Below are 22546 nucleotides of genomic sequence, written 5' to 3'. Positions count from 1 at the left end.
AACTGGGTGAGAAAGGAGCGACACTCAGTGGGCTGCCCAGAGTAACATGGTGGGTTATTAACCCTAGGTTCCGGAGACTCGGAAGACCAGGAAGTAGCTGGTGGCACGAGACGAAGACTCTGAAACTGTCCTGACAGGTCGGAGACCTGAGTGGCCAGGGTCTCAACGGCATGACGAGCAGCAGACAATTCCTGCTCGTGTCTGCCGAGCATTGCTCCCTGGAACTTGACGGCAGTGTTGAGAGAATCCGTAGTCGCTGGGTCCATCTTGGTCGGATTCTTCTGTTATGCTGGTGAATGAGGACCCAAAAGCGACGTAATAGTAACAGAGTCTTTATTCCAGTATTAAACAAATAATGATTCTCCGGATATAATCAATGGTAAATCCAAAACAGGAAAACTGAAATCCTCTCGTCAATAGAGAGGAACGACTGGAGACGCGACCACAGACTGCAGGTCGCTTCGGGAAGGCACTGGCCGTAGCTGACATAGACACCTGCTCACACGCAGCATCTGAAGAAGGCAAAGAACACGACAGGGCGGAACAAGGACACAGGAACAGCAAACATCAAACAAGAATCCGACAAGGACAGAAGCGGAAAACAGAGGGAAAATAGGGACTCTAATCAGAGGGCAAAATAGGGGACAGGTGTGAAAGAGTAAATGAGGTCGTAGGAGAATGAGAGAGAAACAGCTGGGAGCAGGAACGGAACGATAGAGAGAGAGAGAGAGCGGGAGAGGGAGAGAGGGAGGAGGAGAGAGAGAGAGAAAGAGAAAGAACCTAATAAGACCAGCAGAGGGAAGCACAGGGACAAGACATGATAATCAATGACAAAACATGACATATACAGTTGGCCTTGCTGTTTTGATTTTAGTTGTCCTTGATGTTCTTTGTTTTTTTTGCACTGCTTTCTGTTTACTTTTGTCTTTTTCTTTTTTCTCATGAGTTAATTTTCTTGGGTGTTGGTGCATTGGGGGGGTTCTTGGGTGTGGGGAATGGAATTAATTATCTTTTTTATTATTTTATTTTCTTTAAAAATAAATATTGGTGGGGGGGGTGACTGTGGGATGGGTCTCGGATGGTTGAGGGACAGCTATGAGGAACTATGGGGGGAGATCTTGGCGGGTTCGCGTTCCCGTTTTTTGGGGGGGGCCTTGTGGGAGATCTTTGATGTGCCCCTGAGCAGGGTGTTGACCCTGGATGCTTCTGTGTGTTGCTCTGAATGGGAGTCTGTTGGATGACTGGTGTGATGTAGTTGTTGAGCGGCTTCACTGCAAGTATATTGTATGTTTTGGATATTCAATAAATAAATAAAAATTAAACATTTTTAAAAATAGTGGTTTTAATGTTTTGTACACTCAGTGTATATTTAGTGCTTTTGTGTATTTGTGTAGTGGATGTTGTGTGTGTGTGGGTTAATAGTGTTTGTGTATGGTGTGTGTGCTTGTATGAGTAATTGTTATTGTGTTTGTAAATATAAATCACTGTGTTATGTGGTGTTCGTGTTCGGGCATGTGGACGTTTGTGTGTGTGTGTGTGTGTGTGTGTGTGCTAGAGAGATAGATAGAGAGAGGGAGGGAGAAGGAAAGGCAGAGAGAGAGAGACCTTTCCTGATAAATGGCTGTGTAGTCCATTCGTCACCTTTGAGGGCTGCATTGAGATGCAGGACAACACAGCCAGCCAGGTAGCATCATCTCCATCACAATGGGGGAGAAATAACAGGAGAGAGAAGAGAAGAGTAATCGGGCAAAACGGCAGGGATAGAGAAAGAAGGGATGAGGTAGAGAGAAATGGAATGGAATGATACAGAGGGAGACATGTTGCCAGCCAGGCAATTAAGTGCACTTAGCTAGAAGTAATACTGTCTGCAGGCAGGGTTCCTTCTTTCTATTCATTTATCATTAGTCCAGCACCAAGGCTCTCTGCTAAGATACTAAGTACTAAGTAAGAGATGTAGACTTGCCTGCAGCACCAGTGACAGCCATTGTTCTAGTCTTTGTGATAGTCTTAGGTAAATTCCACAGCCCTGCTACATTTGTCAGCAATGCTCTTTGTTCACAACACACACACATGCACACACACACATACACACACACACATACACTTAAAAACCCAATACACATGCAGAGAAGTACACCCTTTTTTATGAAACACAGAAACATCACAAGTACAATATCTCTCTATCTTTCTCCCGCTCTCAATCTCCCTCAGCTCTCTCTCTCCCATAAACGGGACATTGAGCAGGGGATGACAAATGGAGGAATAAAGGGATGAGAGGTCGGTGCGTGGTCACAGCTGCCACTCCCATCCCACGTGAATCACATCAACAGATTCTCCACATGTCAACCAACCCAGAGACGGCTGTACAGTAGATTAGCCAGTAGACATCACMACACATCCCCTAGACCCCACCCGCTCAGTTGTCGCACACACATCATACCAGGCCGTGGCATCATAAACCACTAGAGAAGGGCCATGTGGTTAAGCCCTTAGACCACAATATCTACTAAGCTAACATATAGAATTGTTTTAAGACGGTCATAAAATGTATCATTTAGCCATTTTATTTGGAATTTTAGGTATATAAAGCATTTATATAAAAAAATGTGGCCTTTACTGCTATAGCCCTTAGAAACGCATTGAATAACATGTTTGTACATGGCAAAACAGACAGTCCAAAAGGAAGAAGGTTTTGAAGTGTCTGTCCTATATATGAACGATATAAGAAAACTGAAGATGCTTGGTCACGTTATTCGTGGAACTTTTTACCTCCTATGCACGTTCTCCCTTTTTTACAGCCCGTTACTGGGTTACCTTCAGATGACTCCCCTGAAACTTGTGTGCGTCGTGGAACAAAACAACTGATAGTCTCATCTTTCGATGGTGGTGACTTACTCGTTTGTAGCTCTAATGGTTTGGGTTTTACAGACATTGTTGTGACGATTTTCTTGTCCAGGTCCTCTTGTGTAGAACGGGGAACTATTCAATATTCAAAATGGCTTAACTGTGTGACGTACGGGTGCATCAAACGACTCTAGGGGTTAAAAGTGCATCCATGCCTTATTGACTTATGTAATGTGCCATGTCACAGAACATCTGCACCTGGTTCTAAAGGCATCAACAACATGTGCAGGTGTCCCTCGCTTCTGCGCACTTCGAAACACACACTTCGAAACACACACACACACACACACACACACACACACACACACACACACACACACACACACACACACACACACACACACACACACAACACACACACACACACAGAGAGCCAGAGGAAAGACCCATTAGGAGAGTCAGTGAAAGTTACGATCTGAAGAGGGTTGCTGCTGCAGTGTTAATGCAGCAGCATGGAAACATGGCGCGATTACTGCAGATAGGCAGATTTCACAGCATATCCTAGGCCTTTTCTTAATTGGATTTGCTCAACTCCTGTGTCCTCTCTACTCCGTCCTCTCTCTTTCCTATTTTTGAAAAATGTCAAAGGTAATCGAGGAGAGCCGGCGAGGAGAGAGAATGTGGACGAAAATGTGCTTGTATGAAATCAGGTAATTGAAGTTTACATTGGTGTAGCCCAAAATTAATGTGTAAAGTGATAAAACACATTAATTAGTTGTGTAAAAAAAAATTATAGATGAAACTATAAGTAGCATATTGTTTTTAAACGTTTGCATGCTTTTCTCCTCTGACAAAACAAAAGCTGATTCAGAGGGGTTTAAAAAACTCTTCTGTGAAGGACCTAGGTAGGATACACATGACTATCCTCGATGAAAGATGGCTATCGAGGAGGACACTCTTCCGTTCACCTACTAACGAATTGACACTCTACTCGACCACTTGACCAATTATCGGTTTCCGGGTCACAGAGGATGGAGGAGACAGGGAAAGGGAAAAGGCCCTAGATTACCCAGGGACTGCTGGGGGTGATCAACAGACACAGGCAGGACTGCCTAATGTGTCACTACGACCCCTGGTGGCAATACAGAGGACTAAGCCAAGGAAACAGTGCATCAGTCTAACTTTTAGCTAGGGAACGGGCATTTGAATAATTTCACTATTCGAACAGTATCATACATTTTTGTTGCATATCTAGATATTCAAATATTATTTTGATATTAGGTACGGTTTTAACGTGAGCACTGCTGTGCAAGAGAGAGAGGCTGGTGCTCTATTGCGGCAGTTGCGGACGGGCCGGTGTGTGTGCAATGGGAGGAGCAYACAGAGGGAGAGATGCAGTAGCCAAGGCAACTTGGCAACTTGGCTACTGCCAAGAATAGCTAACTTTGTATCATCCCATACAGTATAACAGTGCCTGTCTTGACTCTTTGATTGGCAAACATAAACAACAAGCTACACATGTGAAGGCTACCGGGCGGCTACCGGTCTTTTAATGGGGCGCATGTCATAAAAACTACATAGAAAAGTTTGTTGTTTTATTACATTTATAATTTTAAATGTCATGGTATATCTTTGTATGTAATAATGTCACATTGATATTTTAACTTAATTTAGAAACAGCTTTTTCAGTGTTAAAATAGGCCTCAAATTAAAAGTGGGATAGAACTCCCACACTATGAACCTGTATGAATGGACCCAACTGCATGGCTGGAGAAGAGGTACCAGCTACACCAATTGATCTGAAAGGTTGTGTAAACATTGTTAGGTGTAGCTAGTAGCTACCTGGTGTGCTAGCCCCTGGTCTGAGTCCTTGGCTTGATTATTGCTCCAGGAGAGCAGAGCAGCGTAGCATACGGTGGTGTTAGGAGTTAAGCTTTCTAGAGCAGGTAGAATAGATGTAATCAGACACAAGGGCTGGCTGAGGGAGAAGGAGGTGGAGGAGGAGAGAGGGGGAGGGGAAGGTAGGGTTACTGCTTTGCATGATAAAGAGGTTCTACCCATCCTCAGGATTCTCTGCACGGACGCTGGATATTACCTCTCTCGCAGGCTTTCATTAGAATTCATTCTGGCTGGAGATGCAGGYAAAGGAACCCGCCTGAGTCAGTCAATAAGTCACCAGTGAAGGATGAGATTTTTATTTCATTTTATACTTTAGTCCAAGCACTCATCTTTAAATGAAAATGTCCCCCTTCTGCACTTAAAAAGGGTGACCCTCCCTGTCAGGTTCCACACACACTCAGGAGTTATTTACTCAACTGGTTCTTAAGGTGGGCTCAAAGGTAGAGGCTAAATCAGTGGAGGTTTGAAGGTCACGTCATGGGGAGTCCTCTACCATCCTGCAAAGATAGATAGTGGGTTACCTTGAGGCTGAGTCATGGATTAAAGGCATGGTAATTACAGAAACTAGGCTGTGTGAGTTAGATATACTGTAGCAGCCATGGTAGCTGAGTTGGGGGTTATCAGGATGATTAGTTCAGGGGTTTAGCAGCCGGTTATGATCAGGGTAATTCCTCTCTGCTGACATCTTGCCAGGAATCCTAGGGAGACGCCTGGCTAAAAAATGCTGTTAGATAGATGTTATAATGAGGAAGTGGGTTATCATAAGGATTATTCCACAGAATTCATCAAGGATTATCAACATGGTAATGTTCAGAAGTTGCCTTTGTGGGTTTTTCTGAAGGTATCATTTCTGAGAACGAAGTTTGTTTACCATGAGGGTCATTTCAGAATGTAAGGTAATCTAGGTCTTAGGGTGGGTTGATGGGTTATAATGCTGGGTGATGATCAGAGGTTTAGTTTTGGGTTATGGTGACACATAGGTTGGTGGTGGGGTCCTGGGTTATTGTAATTGGAGACTCCTTCCTCCTTCCTTTGTGCACTGTTTTCCCCTGCAGGTCAGGGGAGCAGGCCTCTCTTGCCTTCTCTCTCCCTCTCTCCCTACCTCTCCTCTCTCCTTACCTCTCCCGCTCCCTCTCCTCTCTCCCTACCGCTCCCCTCTCTCTCCCTCTCTCCCTACCTGTCCATCTCTCTCCCTACCTCCCTACATCCTCTCTCTCTCTCTCCTCTCTTCCCTACCTCCCCTCTCTCTCCCTACCTCCCTACATCTCACTCTCTCTTCCTCTCTCCCTACCTCTCCTCTCTCTATTCCCCTCTCCCTCTCCTCCAGCCTGATTACTATGAATGAAGCAGATCATCTATTGATCTCCTCTGGTGTGTTGATGTGCAGCTGAAGATATCAGACTTGTCAGAAGATCTATAAATAACCTGTGATGTAGAGGTGGAATGTACCTATAGGTAAGCAGGGCTGGGATGGTACTGGGGGTACGATAGAGAACAGGGGTGTGGCTGGGGTGGTCTGGAGGTACGATAGAGAACAGGGGTGTGGCTGGGGTGGTCTGGAGGTACAATAGAGAACAGGGGTGGGGCTGGGGTGGTCTGGAGGTACGATAGAGAACAGGGGTGGGCTGGGGTGTCTGGAGGTACGATAGAGACAGGGTGGGGCTGGGTGGTCTGGAGGTACGATAGGAGAACAGGGGTGGGGCTGGGGTGGTTTGGAGGTACGATAGAGAACAGGGGTGGGGCTGGGGTGGTCTGGAGGTACGATAGAGAACAGGGGTGGGGCTGGGGTGGTCTGGAGGTACGATAGAGAACAGGGGTGGGGCTGGGGTTGTCTGGAGGTACGATATTTTTATTTAATTTTTTTTATTTAACCTTTATTTAACCAGGTAGGCAAATTGAGAACACGTTCTCTTTTACAATTGCGACCTGGCCAAGATAAAGCAAAGCAGTTGACACAATACAACAACACATAGTTCACATGGAGTAAAACAAACATATAGTCAATGATAACAGTGAAAAAAAAATAAGTCTATATACAATGTGAGCAAGTGAGGTGAGATAAGGGAGGTGAAGGCAAACAAATATATGTATAAATAAATAAAATAATAAAAATGCCATGGTGGCGAAGTAAATACAACACAGCAAGTAAAATAAAACTAAAAACACTGGAATGGTTGGTTTGCAGTGGAAGAAAGCGCAAAGTAGAGACAGAAATAATGGGGTGCAAAGGAGCAAAATAAATAAATAAATACAGTAGGTAAAGAGGTAGTTGTTTGGGCTAAATTATAGATGGGCTATGTACAGGTGCAGTAACCTATGAGCTGCTCTGACAGCTGGTGCTTAAAGCTAGTGAGGGAGATAAGTGTTTCCAGTTTCAGAGATTTTTGTAGTTCGTTCCAGTCATTGGCAGCAGAGAATGGAAGGAGAGGCGCCAAAGGAAGAATTGGTTTTGGGGTGACCAGAGAGATAAACCTGCTGGAGCGCGTGCTACAGGTAGGTGTTGCTATGGTGACCAGCGAGCTGAGATAGGGGGGACTTTACCTAGCAGGGTCTTGTAGATGACCTGGAACCAGTGGGTTTGGCGACGAGTATGAAGCGAGGGCCAGCCAACGAGAGTGTACAGGTCGCAGTGGTGGGTAGTATATGGGCTTTGGTGACAAAACGGATGGCACTGTGATAGACTGCATCCAATTTATTGAGTAGGGTTTTGGAGGCTATTTTGTAAATGACATCACCGAAGTCGAGGATTGGTAGGATGGTCAGTTTTACAAGGGTATGTTGGCAGCATGAGTGAAGGATGCTTTGTTGCGGAATAGGAAGCCAATTCTAGATTTAACTTTGGATTGGAGATGTTTGATGTGAGTCTGGAAGGAGAGTTACAGTCTAACCAGACACCTAGGTATTTGTAGTTGTCCACATATTCTAAGTCAGAGCCGTCCAGAGTAGTGATGTTGGACAGGCGGGCAGGTGCAGGCAGCGATCGTTGAAGAGCATGCATTTAGTTTTACTTGTATTTAAGAGCATTGGAGACCACGGAAGAGAGTTGTATGCATTGAAGCTCGCCTGGAGGGTTGTTAACACAGTGTCAAAAGAGGGCCAGAAGTACAGAATAGTGTCGTCTGCGTAGAGGTGGATCAGAGAATCACCAGCGCAAGAGCGCATCATTGATGTATACAGAGAAGAGAGTCGGTCCAAGAATTGAACCCTTGTGGCACCCCCATGGAGACTGCCAGAGCCGGACAACAGACCCTTCCGATTTGACACACTGAACTCGATCAGAGAGTTAGTTGGTGAACCAGGCAGGCCAATCATTAGAGAAGAAACCAAGGCTGTCGAGTCTGCCGATGAGGATGTGGTGATTGAACGATCAAAGCCTTGGCCAGGTCCATGAATACGGCTGCACGTATTGTTTCCTTCTCGATGGGCGGTTAAGATAATCGTTTATGACCTGAGCGTGGCTGAGGTGCACCCATTGACCAGCTCTGAAACCAGATTGCATAGTGGAGAAGGTATGGTGGGATTCGAATGGTCGGTAAATCTGTTTGGTTGACTTGGCTTTCGAAGACCTTAGAAGGCAGGGTAGGATAGGATTATAGGTCTGTAGCTGTTAGGCGTCAAGAGTGTCCCCCCCTTGAAGAGGGGGATAACCGCAGCTGCTTTCAAATCTTGGGAATCTCAGACAGACACGAAAGAGAGTTTGAAAAGGTGTAATAGGGGTGGCAACAATTTCAGCAGATAGTTTTAGAAAGAAAGGTCCAGATTATCTAGCCGGCTGATTTGTAAGGGTCAGAATTTGCAGCTCTTTTAGAACATCAGCTGACTGTATTGGGAGAAAGAGAAATGGGGAGGCTTGGGAGTAGCAGAGGGGAGGGCAGTGCTTGTTGTCCGGGGTAGGGGTAGCCAGGTGGAAAGCATGGCAGCCGTAGAAAAATGCTTATTGAAATTCTTCATTATAGTGGAATTTGTCGGTGGTGACAGTGTTTCCTATCTTCAGAGCAGTTGAGCTGGGAGGAGGTGTTCTTATTCCCATGGCTTTACAGTGTCCCAGAACTTTTTTGAATTTGTGTTGCAGGAAGCAATTTATGCTTGAAAAAGCTAGCCTTGGCTTTTCTAACTGCCTGTGTATACTGGTTTCTAGCTTCCCTGAAAAGTTGCATATCAGGGGGCTGTTCGATGCTAATGCAGAACGCCATAGATGTTTTTCTGTATGGTTAAGGGCAGTCAGGTCAGGAGAGAACCAAGAGCTATATCTGTTCCTGGTTCTAAATTCTGAATGGGGCATGCTTATTCAAGATGGTGAGGAAGGCATTTAAAAAAATGTCAGCATCCTCTACTGACGGGATGAGATCAATATCCTTCCAGGATACCTCGGCCAGGTCGATTAGAAAGGCCTGCTCGCTGAAGTGTTTCAGGGAGCGTTTGACAGTGATGAGTGGAGGTCGTTTGACCGCTGACCCATTACGGATGCAGGCAATGAGGCAGTGATCGCTGAGATCTTGGTTGAAAACAGCAGAGTGTGTGTTTGGAGGGCAAGTTTGTTAGGATGATATCTATGAGGGTACCCGTGTTTACGGAATGGGGTGGTACCTGGGTAGGTTCATTGATATTGTGTGTGAGATTGAGGGCATCAAGCTTAGATTGTAGGGTGGCTGGGTGTTTAAGCATGTTAAATTTAGGTCGCCTAGCAGCACGAGCTCTGAAGATAGATGGGGGGCAATCAGTTACATATAGTGTCCAGAGCACAGCTGGGGGCAGAGGGTGGTCTATAAGCAGGCGGCAACGGTGAGAGACTTGTTTTAGAGAGGTGGATTTTTAAAAGTAGAAGTTCAAATTGTTTGGAACAGACCCTGGATAGTAAAACAGAACTCTGCAGGCAATCTTTGCAATAGATTGCAACACCGCCCCCTTTGGCCGTTCTATCTTGTCTGAAATCTTGTAGTTGGGGATGAAAATGTCAGAATTTTTGGTGTCTTTCTAAGCCAGGATTCAGACACGGCTAAAACATCCGGGTTGGCAGAGTGTGCTAAAGCAGTGAACAAAACAATTAGGGAGGAGGCTTCTAATGTTAACATGCATGAAGCCAAGGCTATTCGGTTACAGAAGTCATCAAAAGAGAGCGCCTGGGGAATAGGAGTGGAGCTAGGTACTGCAGGGCCCGGATTCACCTCTACATCACCAGAGGAACAGAGGAGGAGTAGGATAAGGGTACGGCTAAAGCTATGAGAATTGGTCGTCTAGAACTTCTAGAGCAGAGAGTAAAAGAAGTTCTGGGGGCGATCAAAATAGCTTAAAGGGAATAATGTACGACAAAGGTATGGTAGGATGTGAATACAGTGGAGGTAACCCTAGGTATTGAGTGATGATGAGAGAGATATTGTCTCTAGAAACATCATTGAAACCAGGTGATGTCATCGCATATGTGGGTGGTGGAACTGTGAGGTTGGATATGGTATAGTGAGCAGGGCTAGAGGCTCTCAGTGAAATAGCCAATAACAACTAACCAGAACAGCAATGGACAAGGCATATTTACATTAAGGAGAGGCATGCTTAATCGAGTGATCAATAAGGGTCCAGTGAGTAGAGGTTGGTTGGGGTCAGGCGATCCAGACAGCTGGCCGGGTAGATGGCTATCGGTAGCAAGATAGCATAGTATGGAAGTCTATTTGTAGATACCTCGGTGTGTTTCCCGTCGGTAGGTTAGCGGGGTTCCGTGTGGTAGAGGGGATCAATCCAAATGGGCAAAATAGATATAGTGGACCCAGAAAAAAATAAAATAAATAAATAATAAAATAATTGTCCGATAATACTTATTCAGATAGCAGCCGATAAGACAGCTAACGGTTAGCGGGCCCCAGATGAGCGTTCAGGTAACGTCGGGACGGAGTGCCAGTTGGATAACTGCCCTCGGGCAGATAACGTCGGCAGTCAGTCGTGAAGGCCCGGTGGGGCTCCGTATTGCAGCAACAAAAAACAAAACAAAGAAAACGGGTCCGGATAGGTTGACTGTAGCCCAGGAATGGCTGATGGAACTCCTACAGCTGGCTAGTCCGGAATGATTTGAGTTTGCTCCGGATCGACGTAAGCCAATAGATAGAGAACAGGGGTGGGGCTGGGGTTGTCTGGAGGTACGATAGAGAACAGGGGTGGGGCTGGGGTGGTCTGGAGGTACGATATAGAAAGGGGTGGGGCTGGGGTGGTCTGGAGGTACGATAGAGAACAGGGGTGGGGCTGGGTTGTCTGGAGGTACGATAGAGAACAGGGGTGGGGCTGGGGTGGTCTGGAGGTACGATAGAGAACAGGGGTGGGGCTGGGGTGGTCTGGAGGTACGATAGAAGAAACAAGGGGTGGGGGCTGGGGTTGTCTGGAGGTACGATAGAGGAACAGGGTGGGGCTGGGGTGGTCTGGAGGTACGATAGAGAACAGGGGTGGTGGCTGGGGTGGTCTGGAGGTACGATGAGAACAGGGGTGGGCTGGGGGTGGTCTGGAGGGTACGATAGAGAACAGTGGGGTGGGGGGTCTGGAGGTTACGAGGAGGTGGTGCGGTGGTGGTGGATCGGTGGATACGACAGAAAGGGTGTACCGGGGGTACGATAGAGAACAGGGGTGGGGCTGGGGTGGTCTGGAGGTACGATAGAGAACAGGGTGGGGCTGGGGTGGTCTGGAGGTACGATAGAGAACAGGGGGGGGCTGGGGTGGTCTGGAGGTACGATAGAGAACGGGGTGGGGCTGGGGTGGTCTGGATGGACGATAGAGAACAGGGGTGTGGCTGGGTGGGCGGAGGGCGATAGAGAACAGGGTGGGGCGTGGGTGGTCTGGAGGTACGATAGAGAACAGGGGTGGGGCTGGGGTGGTATGGGGGATAGACAGAAGGGTGGTGACCGGGGGGACGTTAGAGAACAGGGGTGGGGCTGGGGTGGTCTGGAGGTCGATAGAGAACAGGGGTGGGGCTGGGGTGGTCTGGAGGTACGATAGAGAACAGGGTGGGGCTGGGGTGGTCTGGAGGTACGATAGAGAACAGGGGTGGGGCGGGGTGGTATCGGGGATACGACAGAAAGGGTGGTACCGGGGTACGATAGAGAATAGGGGTGGGGCTGTGGTGTCTGGAGGTACGATAGAGAACAGGGGTGGGGCTGGGGTGTCTGGAGGTACGATAGAGAACAGGGGTGGGCTGGGGTGGTCTGGAGGTACGATAGAGAACAGGGGTGGGGCTGGGGTGGTCTGGAGGTACGATAGAGAACAGGGGTGGGGCTGGGGTGGTGCTGGAGGTACGATAGAGAACAGGGGTGGGCTGGGGTGGTCTGGAGGTACGATAGAGAACAGGGTGGGGCTGGGGTGGTCTGGAGGTACGATAGAGGAACAGGGGTGGGGCTGGGGTGGTCTGGACGGTACGATTAGAGAACAGGGGTGGGCTGCGGGGTGTATCGGGGATACGACAGAAAAGGTGGTACCGGGGGTACGATAGAGAATAGGGGTGGGGCTGTGGTGGTACGGGCTACGACAGAGAATAGGGGGGTGGGGGGACAAGGGTATGGTACCACGCATAGATGCAGCACGTGATTGGCTTTCCCAGACATGCATGCCACAGCACCTTGAAGGTGAGAGGTGATGATCTGTGAATGTGTGACCATGGAGCTCCTTCATCCCTGATGAGTCCTCCATCTCCACCAATCTCCCTAAGTCTCAGAGAAAGTGTCCAGTCAGCTGTTTCTGCCCTGCTGCTCTCACTAAATCAATCGTGCAGATTGGGTTTGCTCTCTGACAGGGGAAGGACCCTGACGGTGACTAAGAGAGATGTATACCTGTCGCTAGTGGTTACAATCACCAGGCAACATTCTGCAGGGTTTAATGGTCCTTATGTTAGTGCTAGAGGTAGGAGGGTTAAGCACTGGTGTGGGTACTGGGGATATGTGCTAACAGCCAATAACTGGGTCCTAACTGTTGGAAACATTTAACTTTGGAGGCCGTGGGTGCTGCTGTGTGTTCACTGTCACCTAGTAGGACAGTGTGAATGCTCTGGATTTAATTTTTGAATTTGAAGGTTGAAAGGGACTTCCATTTGAACCATTTGTTCTGCCTGTGAACTTTCATGTACTTCCAAAATAACTTAATGTGTGTAAATGTGTTAATTTGCATACTATGTGTTTGTATTTGTAGGTGGATTCCCAGTGATTTGTCTCTTCCGCTGTACCTTAGAGGGATGTGTTCAGTTTGTACCACTGATGCGATCATGTAATGCCTCACTACGAGTGAAATCACTCCACACTCTTCTCCCCAAAGACCAGGATGTTCTCGCTTTCAAAGAAACATGAATACACATAGAATCCTAGCTTTCCCTTCGATTCCCCTTAGACACAACTTTCATAATTCATCTGTTTTTCACTGAGCTTGTGCGTGCATGCGTACAGTATGTGTGAGCACATACTATGCATACATTTGTATGAATGTCTGTTTGTGTTTCAGTGTTGACTGAATGTGTATAGCGCCACCCGGACTCCCGGGTGGCGCAGTGGTCTAGGGCACTGCATCGCAGTGCTAGCTGCGCCACCAGAGTCTCTGGGTTCGCGCCCAGGCTGGGCTGGGTTCGCGCCCAGGCTCTGTCGCAGCCGGCCGCAACCGGGAGATCCGTGGGGCGACGCACAATTGGCATAGCGTCGTCCGGGTTAGGGAGGGTTTGGCCGGTAGGGAGGGTTTGGCCGGTAGGGATATCCTTGTCTCAGTATGTAAAAAAAAAAAAATGTAATAAAATGTATGCACTCTACTGTAAGTCGCTCTGGATAAGAGCGTCTGCTAAATGACTAAAATGTAATGTAAAATGTAGTTTGTTAATGTGACAGTCTCTTTCTCTCTCTCTATCCTTCTCTTTAGGAACACTTCACTCCAGAGTGTAAGTTCAAAGAGAGTGTGTTTGAGAACTACTACGTGACGTACTCCTCCATGCTCTACAGACAGAGTCAGTCGGGCCGCTCCTGGTATATCGGTATCAACCGCGACGGACAAGTCATGAAGGGCAACCGGGTGAAGAAGACCAAAGGTGCTGCACACTTCCTGCCTAAAGTTATAGAAGGTTGGTCACGTGCCCTCCTGTCCATGCTGTGCTGAATTTTTTACTAAACAGGGATATATCAGAAACGTATAAAGTTATTATAGACGTTGCATGATGCTTATGTTCACCATTGGACGCTTCAACTGTTTCCCTTATCTGCCCCACAGTTGCCATGTATAAGGAGCCATCGCTACACGTGCTAGTCAACGAACAGAAAGAGAAAGAGAAAGAGAAAGAGAAGGAAGGGCCTGCCCGGAAGACAGTGAAGACGTCAGAAGAACGTCATGAAAGAACTTTCTCCATCAAGAACTGCAGGAAAGAAAAAAAAGCCCCCAAGGCTGATGCCTCGTAGCACAGGGGACCGATGGTGGGGGAGAAGCAGCAGTGTCACTGAGAACTTAATAGGGACTTAATCGCCCATCATGCACTTGGGCTGGCTGGAGGAATGGCCTCCTTTTGCCAGAAGTGCACTGGGCTGCACCATGATGAAGTGTCAGGGGTCAACAGCCCATCAGGTCTGGGTCTCGGAGGAATTCCTCTCACCTGCCACCAGCGAGGAAGATAGACTAGGGCCCAAGTCAGCACCACCACCCTTCCTCCCTGTCAATCACCTTTACCCCTTCTCCTCTAGCACACTAACTACCAAAGGCACAGCCTGTATAATCTCTCTGCCTTCCCATCACCTGTCCTAGTTTCCAGAAATCACCTCCACTCGCGCACACACTTTTTCTAATTGTTGTATTTTGATGTGCGAGTGTGTGATTGTGTCTGTGTGTATGTGTGAGAGAGAGGTGTGTAGCAATAATCACTTCATGTCATCATAATTACTATTCTCGAGTCCACTCTTCTAATTAATGGCAATCACCGTGGTGAAAGTGTGACTATGCCTGGCCTCCACCATCTGCCCACCTGCAAATCACACACCTCACAGCTGGAGGCTGGACATCAAAATGATGTTTTATTGGACAACATCAGGGGGGATCTATTTCTATTTGATAGCAGGGCTGTCTGTTGAACTGCAGTCAGCAAATCAATTTAAAAAAGCCAAATCATCTGTTGAAAGAGACAAGTCAAGCAAGCCCTTTTGGGATCAGAGTTATATCTACAGGCTACAAGATGACCTTTTCTATCTCCCTCTTTCAAAGTTCATTTCTCTAACGATCAATCACAATGAGGAAGGTAATGATGGAGGAAACTGAAGAAGTTTATGATAATAAATCATGAGGATGATGATGATAATAATAATGAAAATTACAATGGTTACGGTGATTATGGTGATAATGATGATTCAACTACTGTATAACTTTGCAATAATCTCACAGACTGAAATTTCAGGGTATTCCATTATCTGAAGTGAATAGCCATTTGCCCTTCTGGAGCAATGAAAGCACCATGTCCAAAATACTATGAGAGCCCCGACTCGTACATGACTGCCATGTCTGGCCCACATAACAGTAGCCTGACAGAGATGATTTCAGTTTGTGCTCAGCACGCTGACTCTGAGCATGTGAGAGAGTGATGGAGCTAAATACCCTCTGGGCCCAAAATGAGGCTATGTTATTATGATGTAACTCTTTGAAGGTTCTTTCCAGGGGGTTTTATGGAATACAGCCATCATTGCTTGAATTATTCACCTACATTTATGTAAAATGTTCTAACTAGTCTCTGCAATATTTGTACAGTTTTGAGTCTCTTTAAGAGCTGGGCTGTGTTAAAAGAAAAAGTCAGCTTTTTTGCAAGCGTGTGAGATAGTTACTGAGTGAGTGGTTATGAATGCGCCTGCTTAAAAATCTCCCAATTTGCCAGCCTCCCTAACTCAGCTTGTGGTGCTCTTTTTTGTTGACCATAATGCACCATAATACAGTATTTCAGAGAAATGTTAAGGATTGGACTTAAAGGAATGCTACTGTGTTAAATTGATTAGATTCTCTGTCACCTGAAAGGTAATGCCAGTGATTGTTGAGTGTATCCTTTGCTTGGCAACTGTTGTCGACATAAAGCCGAGTTTAAAGCTGACATCAAAGCCTGAGGAGGCTCTGAGCTGGAGCACCTACTTACTATTCTACAGACGTATCACTCCTTATCCACTCACCAGCCTTATCAAATCACCACAGAGGAATCCACTCGCAAATATGGATTTATTTGTGTGCGTGGCTGTTTGTGATTGTGTTCTTCCCCCAGTGTAGTGATGTTTGTGGGAATATGTGAGTTTATTTTGGGAGTGCATTGTGTGTGTATGCCTGTGTGTGCATGTGTGGGTTTGTGTGCGTGCGTGTGTTTGTGTGTGTGTGTGTGTGTGTGTGTTGAGTGGGAGGTGACTTCTGCAATGTTCTTCATCCTGGACATAGGGCACTGGGAGGGCTCTCTTTGTGATGTCCTTCTCTGGGGAGGTGACATTTGTGGGGCAAATGGCCACCTTTCAAACACAGCACTGTCACGGTATTGTTATTGGCCTGAGAGTGGTGCAGGTATCAATAGGCAATAACATCTAAAACAAATCGTGGACAACAGCACAGCACAACATACACAGGAACAGCCCAGTGTACTGAAGGTTGCTTTTCTAGGCATGGGGATATGTACAGTACAATGCCGAAAGGCATTTCTGACCTTGTACATAGCAGCGTAGCATGTTCCTGCCATGGCGACTATGCTGTTAGAGTGAGATAGCATGCCATTATATATTACAGAGCAGCACTGCACTGACCTCCTTTAATATCCAGCCAATGTGGAGACTTATACCACAGTCTCTTGGAGAATTCCGCTTCGAAAAAGCCAGTCGCAGTGGACTGCCTGTAAATATGTTGACCAACATTACAGAAGATGAAGAACGTACACAGAGAGGGAGAATAGATACAAATGTTCCAGAATGTAAAGACTGTGAGATGGATGTTTTCTGCATGTTATTAAGGATGAGAGTATGTCTGAGATGGTCTAGAGCAGTGGATCCCAAACCTTTTATAGTCCCGTACCCCTTCAAACATTCAACCTCCAGCTGCGTACCCCCTCCAGCTCCAGATTCAGCGCACTCTCAAATGTTGTTTTTTGCCATCATTCATAAGCCTGAAACACACAAACTATACGATACATTTATTAAACATAAGAATGAGTGTGAGTTTTTGTCACAAACCGGATCGTGGGAAGTGACAAAGAGCACTTATAGGACCAGGGCACAAATAATAATATAATAATAATCAATAATTTTGCTCTTTATTTAACCATCTTACATAAAACCTTAATTGTTCATCTAAAATTGTGAATAACTCACCACAGGTTAATTAGAAAAGATGCACATAACTCTGCAATGTTGGGTTGTATTGGAGAGAGTCTCAGTCTTAAATCATTTTTCACACTGTGCCTGTATTTAGTTTAGTTTTCATGCTAGTGAGGGCTGAGAATCCACTCTCACATAGGTACCTGGTTGCAAAGGGTATCAGTGTCTTAACAGCGCGATTTGCCAAGGCAGGCTACTCTGAGCGCAGCCAAATCCAGAAATCTGGCAGTGGCTTCTGATTAAATTCTTGTTGCTTGTTGAAATTTCGATGAGGCTCTCTTGTTCAGATATCGATAAGTGGACTGGAGGCAGGGCATGAAGGGGAATACTGAATCCAGATGTTTGTGTCATCCGTTTCAGGAAAGTACCTGCGTAATTGCTCACCCAATTCACTCAGGTGCTTTGCTATATCACATTTGTCCATAAGCTTGAGTTCATTTACACACAAAATATCATACAATGATGGAAAGACCTGTGTGTTGTTCTTGTTAATGCAGACAGAGAAGAGCTCCAACTTCTTAATCATAGTCTCAATTTTGTCCCGCACAATGAATATAGTTGTGGAGAGTCCCTGTAATCCTAGATTCAGATCATTCAGGCGAGAAAAAACATCACCCAGACAGGCTGGTTGTGTGAGAAACTCGTCATCATGCACGAGGTCAGACAAGTGAAAATTATGGTCAGTATAAAAAACTTTAAGCTTGTCACTCAATTTTAAAAAACGTGTCAATACTTTMCCCCTTAATAACCAGTGTACTTCTGTATGCTGTAAAAGCGTTACATGGTCGCTTCCCATATCATTGCATAGTGCAAAAAATACACAAGAGTTCAGGGGCCTTAACAAAGTTTTAACAAAGTTAACCATTTTCACTGTAGTGTCCAAAACGTCTTTCAAGCTGTCAGGCATTCCCGTGGTAGCAGGAGCCTCTCGCTAGATGCTGCAGTGTACTCAAGTGGCGTCGGGAGCAACTGCTTACACGCCCGTTACCACTCCACTATGTCTCCCTGTCATGGCTTTTGCACCATCAGTACAGATACCAACAAATCTTSATCACCAAAGTCCATTTGATGTCACAAAGCTGTCCAGTACTTAAAAAAGATCCTCTCCTGTTGTCCTGGTTTCCAGTGGTTTGCAGAAGAGGATGTCTCCTTAATTGACCCCCATAAATGTAACGGATATATACAAGGAGCTGTGCCAGGCCCACCACGTCTGTTGACTCATCCAGCTGTAACGCATATAATTCACTGGCTTGTATGTGAAGCAGTAATTGTTTCAAAACATCTCCTGCCATGTCACTGATGCGTCGTGAAACAGTGTTGTTTGATGAAGGCATTGTCTGTATAGTTTTTTGGGCCTTTTCCCCCAGCATTGTCCGAGCCATATCCGTGGCTGCAGGAAGAATGAAGTCCTCCACAATAGTATMGGGRTTGCCTGTCCTAGCCACTCGGTAGCTCACTGTTTTAATTCTCGCTCAAAAAACTTGTGGCTTATTTTTCAAATGGGCATGTTTGCTCAAGAGTGAAGGTTTCATCGAGTTGTGAGATAGTACTTTTGCATATTTAACACTGTGGCTGAGGAAAGGCACTACTCCCAATATAAGTGAACCCCAAATCAATGTAGTTCTCATCATATTTGTGCCTCTTCGATGGTCAAACGTCACTGTCTGTTGTTCGACGCTTTCCCGGGTAAGGGGGCAGTAGCTCTTTGGCTACATCAGATTCACAACTGTCAGTGCCCATGCTAGCTGGGCTAACAACAAATGTAGAATTACTGATGCTAACATTGGATGTGCTCGTGGAAGCAGAACAACTTGTGTCGTCGACAGGTGCAGGTGTAGTACTGCAGGTGAAGCTGGTATGTGTCTCTATGGACGCGGGCCTTACTTTTTTTAACGGAAGAGCAGCAGCTACATTTGGCTACATACGACCGTTYGTGGAATTCCCACGAGAGAGTAAACGGTTAATGTGATTGGATGTTAATTATTTGGCTAGGCTACCTGTATGTTCTAAAATATCAAGCTTGTTTTGGTCGTCATGTACATTATCTGAGAAGGTTCTGTGGTTAGGCTTAATATTAGGAACTGAGGGTTCTTTGCTGATTTATAATGTATGAGGAAGAAACTGTATTAGTTCGGAGATAGAATGTGAAACAGAGAAAGTTCAATAGTTCTGAGATAGAATGTGAAATGGAGAAAGTTCAATAGTTCTGAGATAGAATGTGAAACGGAGAAAGTTCTATAGTTCTGAGATAGAATGTGAGACAAAGGATGTTCAATAGTTCTGAGATAGAATGTGAGACAAAGGAAGTTCAATAGGTCTGAGATAGAATGTGAAACAGAGAAAGTTCAATTGTTCTGAGATAGAATGTGAAACAAACAAAGTTCAATAGTTCTGAGATAGAATGTGAGACAAAGGAAGTTCAATAGTTCTGAGATAGAATGTGAGACAAAGGAAGTTCAATAGTTCTGAGATAGTATGTGAGACGGAGAAAGTTAAATAGTTCTGAAATATAATGTGAGGCAGGGCTCTTAGTTTCTGATATTGAGAGTATGCCAGAGAGATCTTCACCTGGTTGAGGCAAAAATAAAAACACCGGTAGCGTTCGCCAGCTTAGAGTATTTAGCACCTCTGAACAGACTGCCAGCTGCAATTCGCAAACAGAGTGCAAACATGTAGAATCGCTGATTGCCGACTACCATCGAGTGGTCCCTAAAACCAACCCGGCGAATGAACGGCAGATCAATATTTGGTGAGGTGTATGCCTAAGACAGAGCAGGTCCCATGAAGGGAGGGGTAGTGACATTGAGAATGTGGTTCACACATGCCCTCTCATATGTGCTTGGAAGTCACGCTTCATTTCCTGCTCAATCTCCCCAACTAGTGTTCTATGTGTCTACTGCCCAGTACCCTTCCCTCTAGCACACTATGTGTGTGTGTGTGTTTGTACATGTAGGTGTGTGTAAGAGTGACTGAGTGAGTGTAATGACCTACCTGTATGTGTGTATGAGTGTGTGAGAGAGAAAAAGGAGAGCAAGAGAGAGGAAAAGATAGAAAAAGAGGGCATGAGAGTGACGATCAATAGACTCAATAAAAGCCAAGCTGGAGAGCAATAGTCTAGCGTTGAGAGCAATAATTTCCCTTAGGTGCAGAGGGGGGAGCAAACCATGTTTGTTGATAATGAACTCAGAGCAGTGTTGTCCGATTCCAACCTGTAAACCGGACAAAGTGGCCTCTTTCACAACAACTGTGGTGGGAGATATTCCTCCATCTTATGGCACACTTTAGAGACCAACAGCCCAATAGAACTGGACCATTACCACTGGCCAGTGTGATCTGGCCATGCATTGAGCTGCCTGGTTTTTCTGTACTTTACCGTCCTTTTCTGAGACAGTGGGGTCTACAGTTGCAAAGTWCCGGGCACTTTGGTCCAAGTTTCTGGTTGGGAAAACCAGGGAATTTATTRGAAGTTCACTGCTATAGAACTCCACTAGAGTGCACTCTAGATGTTTGAAGGACCTTGGTCATAGGTTTTAATCAAAACTGGGGTCAAACGGGGAACACCACTCTCATAATACAAAGAAAAAAGAGTGGTTAAACGTTATAATAATAATAATGAACGCTTATAGGGTTCTTCTGAAGGACTTGACGGTACTGCCAAGACCAAAGTCTGGCTTAACCATTGTGAWTTAACAGGGATGTTTAAGGTATAGAGGCTGTCAGTCTACTGTACACAAATTGGATTTAGAACAAACTTACCCTTTGAATGGTGCTCTCCTGGCTCATTGTTTCATATAAATATTACTATATAGCTATGTCTGTACGTAAAAAATATCTGTTAAATGTGAGGTCTTGTGTTGATATATTTTCWGAAAATATCTTGAAGAATGAATGTGATAAATGTTTCTTGTTGTGTTTTCTTTTGTTCTGCTTTGTCATGTATTTCTGATTGAGCCTTAAGGGAGGGAGGTTTTTGCTTTCCTCATACCAATCCTCCCTTCAGTGTGGTTTTGTAGGTGAACAAAAGCTTTGTGGTGGGCTGAAGTGGTAAGGACACTGGTTCATCATTCCCACAGAATGCTAAATGATGCACTCACTGAATCRTACAGTGTGATTGAGTTACACAGGGTGCAAGAGATTTAACACTAAACTGTAAATGTAGTCAGAGCAAAACAGCATGTGGAAACATGCAAAGGGCCAGATAGATCTGTCTGTCAGTCCCTCCCGGATTCTGCAATCGCAAATGTTTTAGCAAAATCAAGAATTCCCAGCATATTATTTGACCAATCACAGCACCATTTCCTCATAAGAGTCAAATCATTGCATTATCGCATAAAACAGACCCATACGCAGTAKAAAAAGATGGCTTGCAATCCCAACCAATCACTGCACATTTACCACATATAGTTCAATTAAGCTACACAGTTAAATATAGGAAAAATAAGCTACACGCCAACAAACTTTTTTCCTCGTTAGCGCATTTTCACAACAAATTGGACAAAATCACTGCATATTGCCATGCAAAATATCAGAATTGCCGCAGCAAAATAAAACATTTCCCCCCGCAAAAATATCACAAAACATCCCTGCGAAATCCTGGAGGGACTTGTCTGTCAGTCAGTTATGARCATTCCCAGCAATGACCAGACTGTCCCAGCACCCACTGGGCTCAGGGTTAGGGTGACACAAGTCTTCCAAAAACTAACCACGCCATCTCCTTTCTCCTCTCGGCTCTTGGTTGATCTCAATCCTTTCCTCTTGTCTTCCAAAAGTTACAGACGTCTTCCAACAAGAGCCATACGTAATAAGACGGGCCTTGGCACAGATGGAGCCAATGAAAGAAGGGCTGACTCCTTTGACCCCTCCCACTGTTCCCAGGGGACAATGAACACAGGTGTGACTTTACATGGCGATAGAGCAGAGATGGATCTACTAACTCTGCAGCCACGACAAAAAGACTAGAGTGTAATAACAATGCAGCGAGGACTAACAATCTGCCATGGGGACAACCAACTTGCAAGGACGACAAACAGTCTTCAGCAAGGATCAACAGCCAGCAAGGAGGACTAACAGTCTTCAGCAAGGATTAACAGCCAGCAAGGAGGACTAACAGGCTGCTAAACAGTCCAGAAGTCTGCAATAAGGACAACAAGTCCAGGTTGACATGATAATCTTTTCATAACTTGCATGCGCCACCATTTACCAACTCCCACGATAAGGGATGACACATCCTCTTCAGTAACTAGAGACACACAGGCCCCTCTCCTCACCCTCTCTCTGAGTTTACCATCAGACCTGTGTATATTTCTATAGTAACTCACATCTGACTCGAGGGGAGATGTTTACTGTCAGACCTGTGTACATTTCTATAGTATGTCACACCTGACTGGAGGACAGATACTTATCATCAGACCTGTGTTCATTTCTATAGTAACTCACACCTGACTCAATGGGAGATGTTTACCATCAGACCTGTTTCTATAGTAACTCAC

At 45.6% G+C, this 22546-nt stretch overlaps 1 protein-coding gene across 1 annotated transcript in view; it reads left to right on the top strand.

The window, feature by feature from the left end:
• The window catches only part of LOC111964129 (fibroblast growth factor 11-like), a 94314-nt gene extending 73354 nt beyond the window's left edge, over positions 1 to 20960 (top strand). Inside the window, exons 4-5 of the mRNA XM_023987869.2 lie at positions 13609 to 13807; positions 13954 to 20960. Coding sequence (XP_023843637.1) covers positions 13609 to 13807; positions 13954 to 14138 — 384 coding nt within the window. The 3' untranslated portion in view covers positions 14139 to 20960. The remainder of the gene's footprint in view (positions 1 to 13608; positions 13808 to 13953) is intronic.
• The last annotated feature ends 1586 nt before the right edge of the window (positions 20961 to 22546 follow it).

The sequence above is a fragment of the Salvelinus sp. IW2-2015 genome, linkage group LG5 (genome assembly GCF_002910315.2).
Source record: "Salvelinus sp. IW2-2015 linkage group LG5, ASM291031v2, whole genome shotgun sequence".
NCBI classification, from domain to species: Eukaryota; Metazoa; Chordata; class Actinopteri; order Salmoniformes; family Salmonidae; genus Salvelinus; species Salvelinus sp. IW2-2015.
This window is presented reverse-complemented; position numbering and strand designations above follow the sequence as displayed.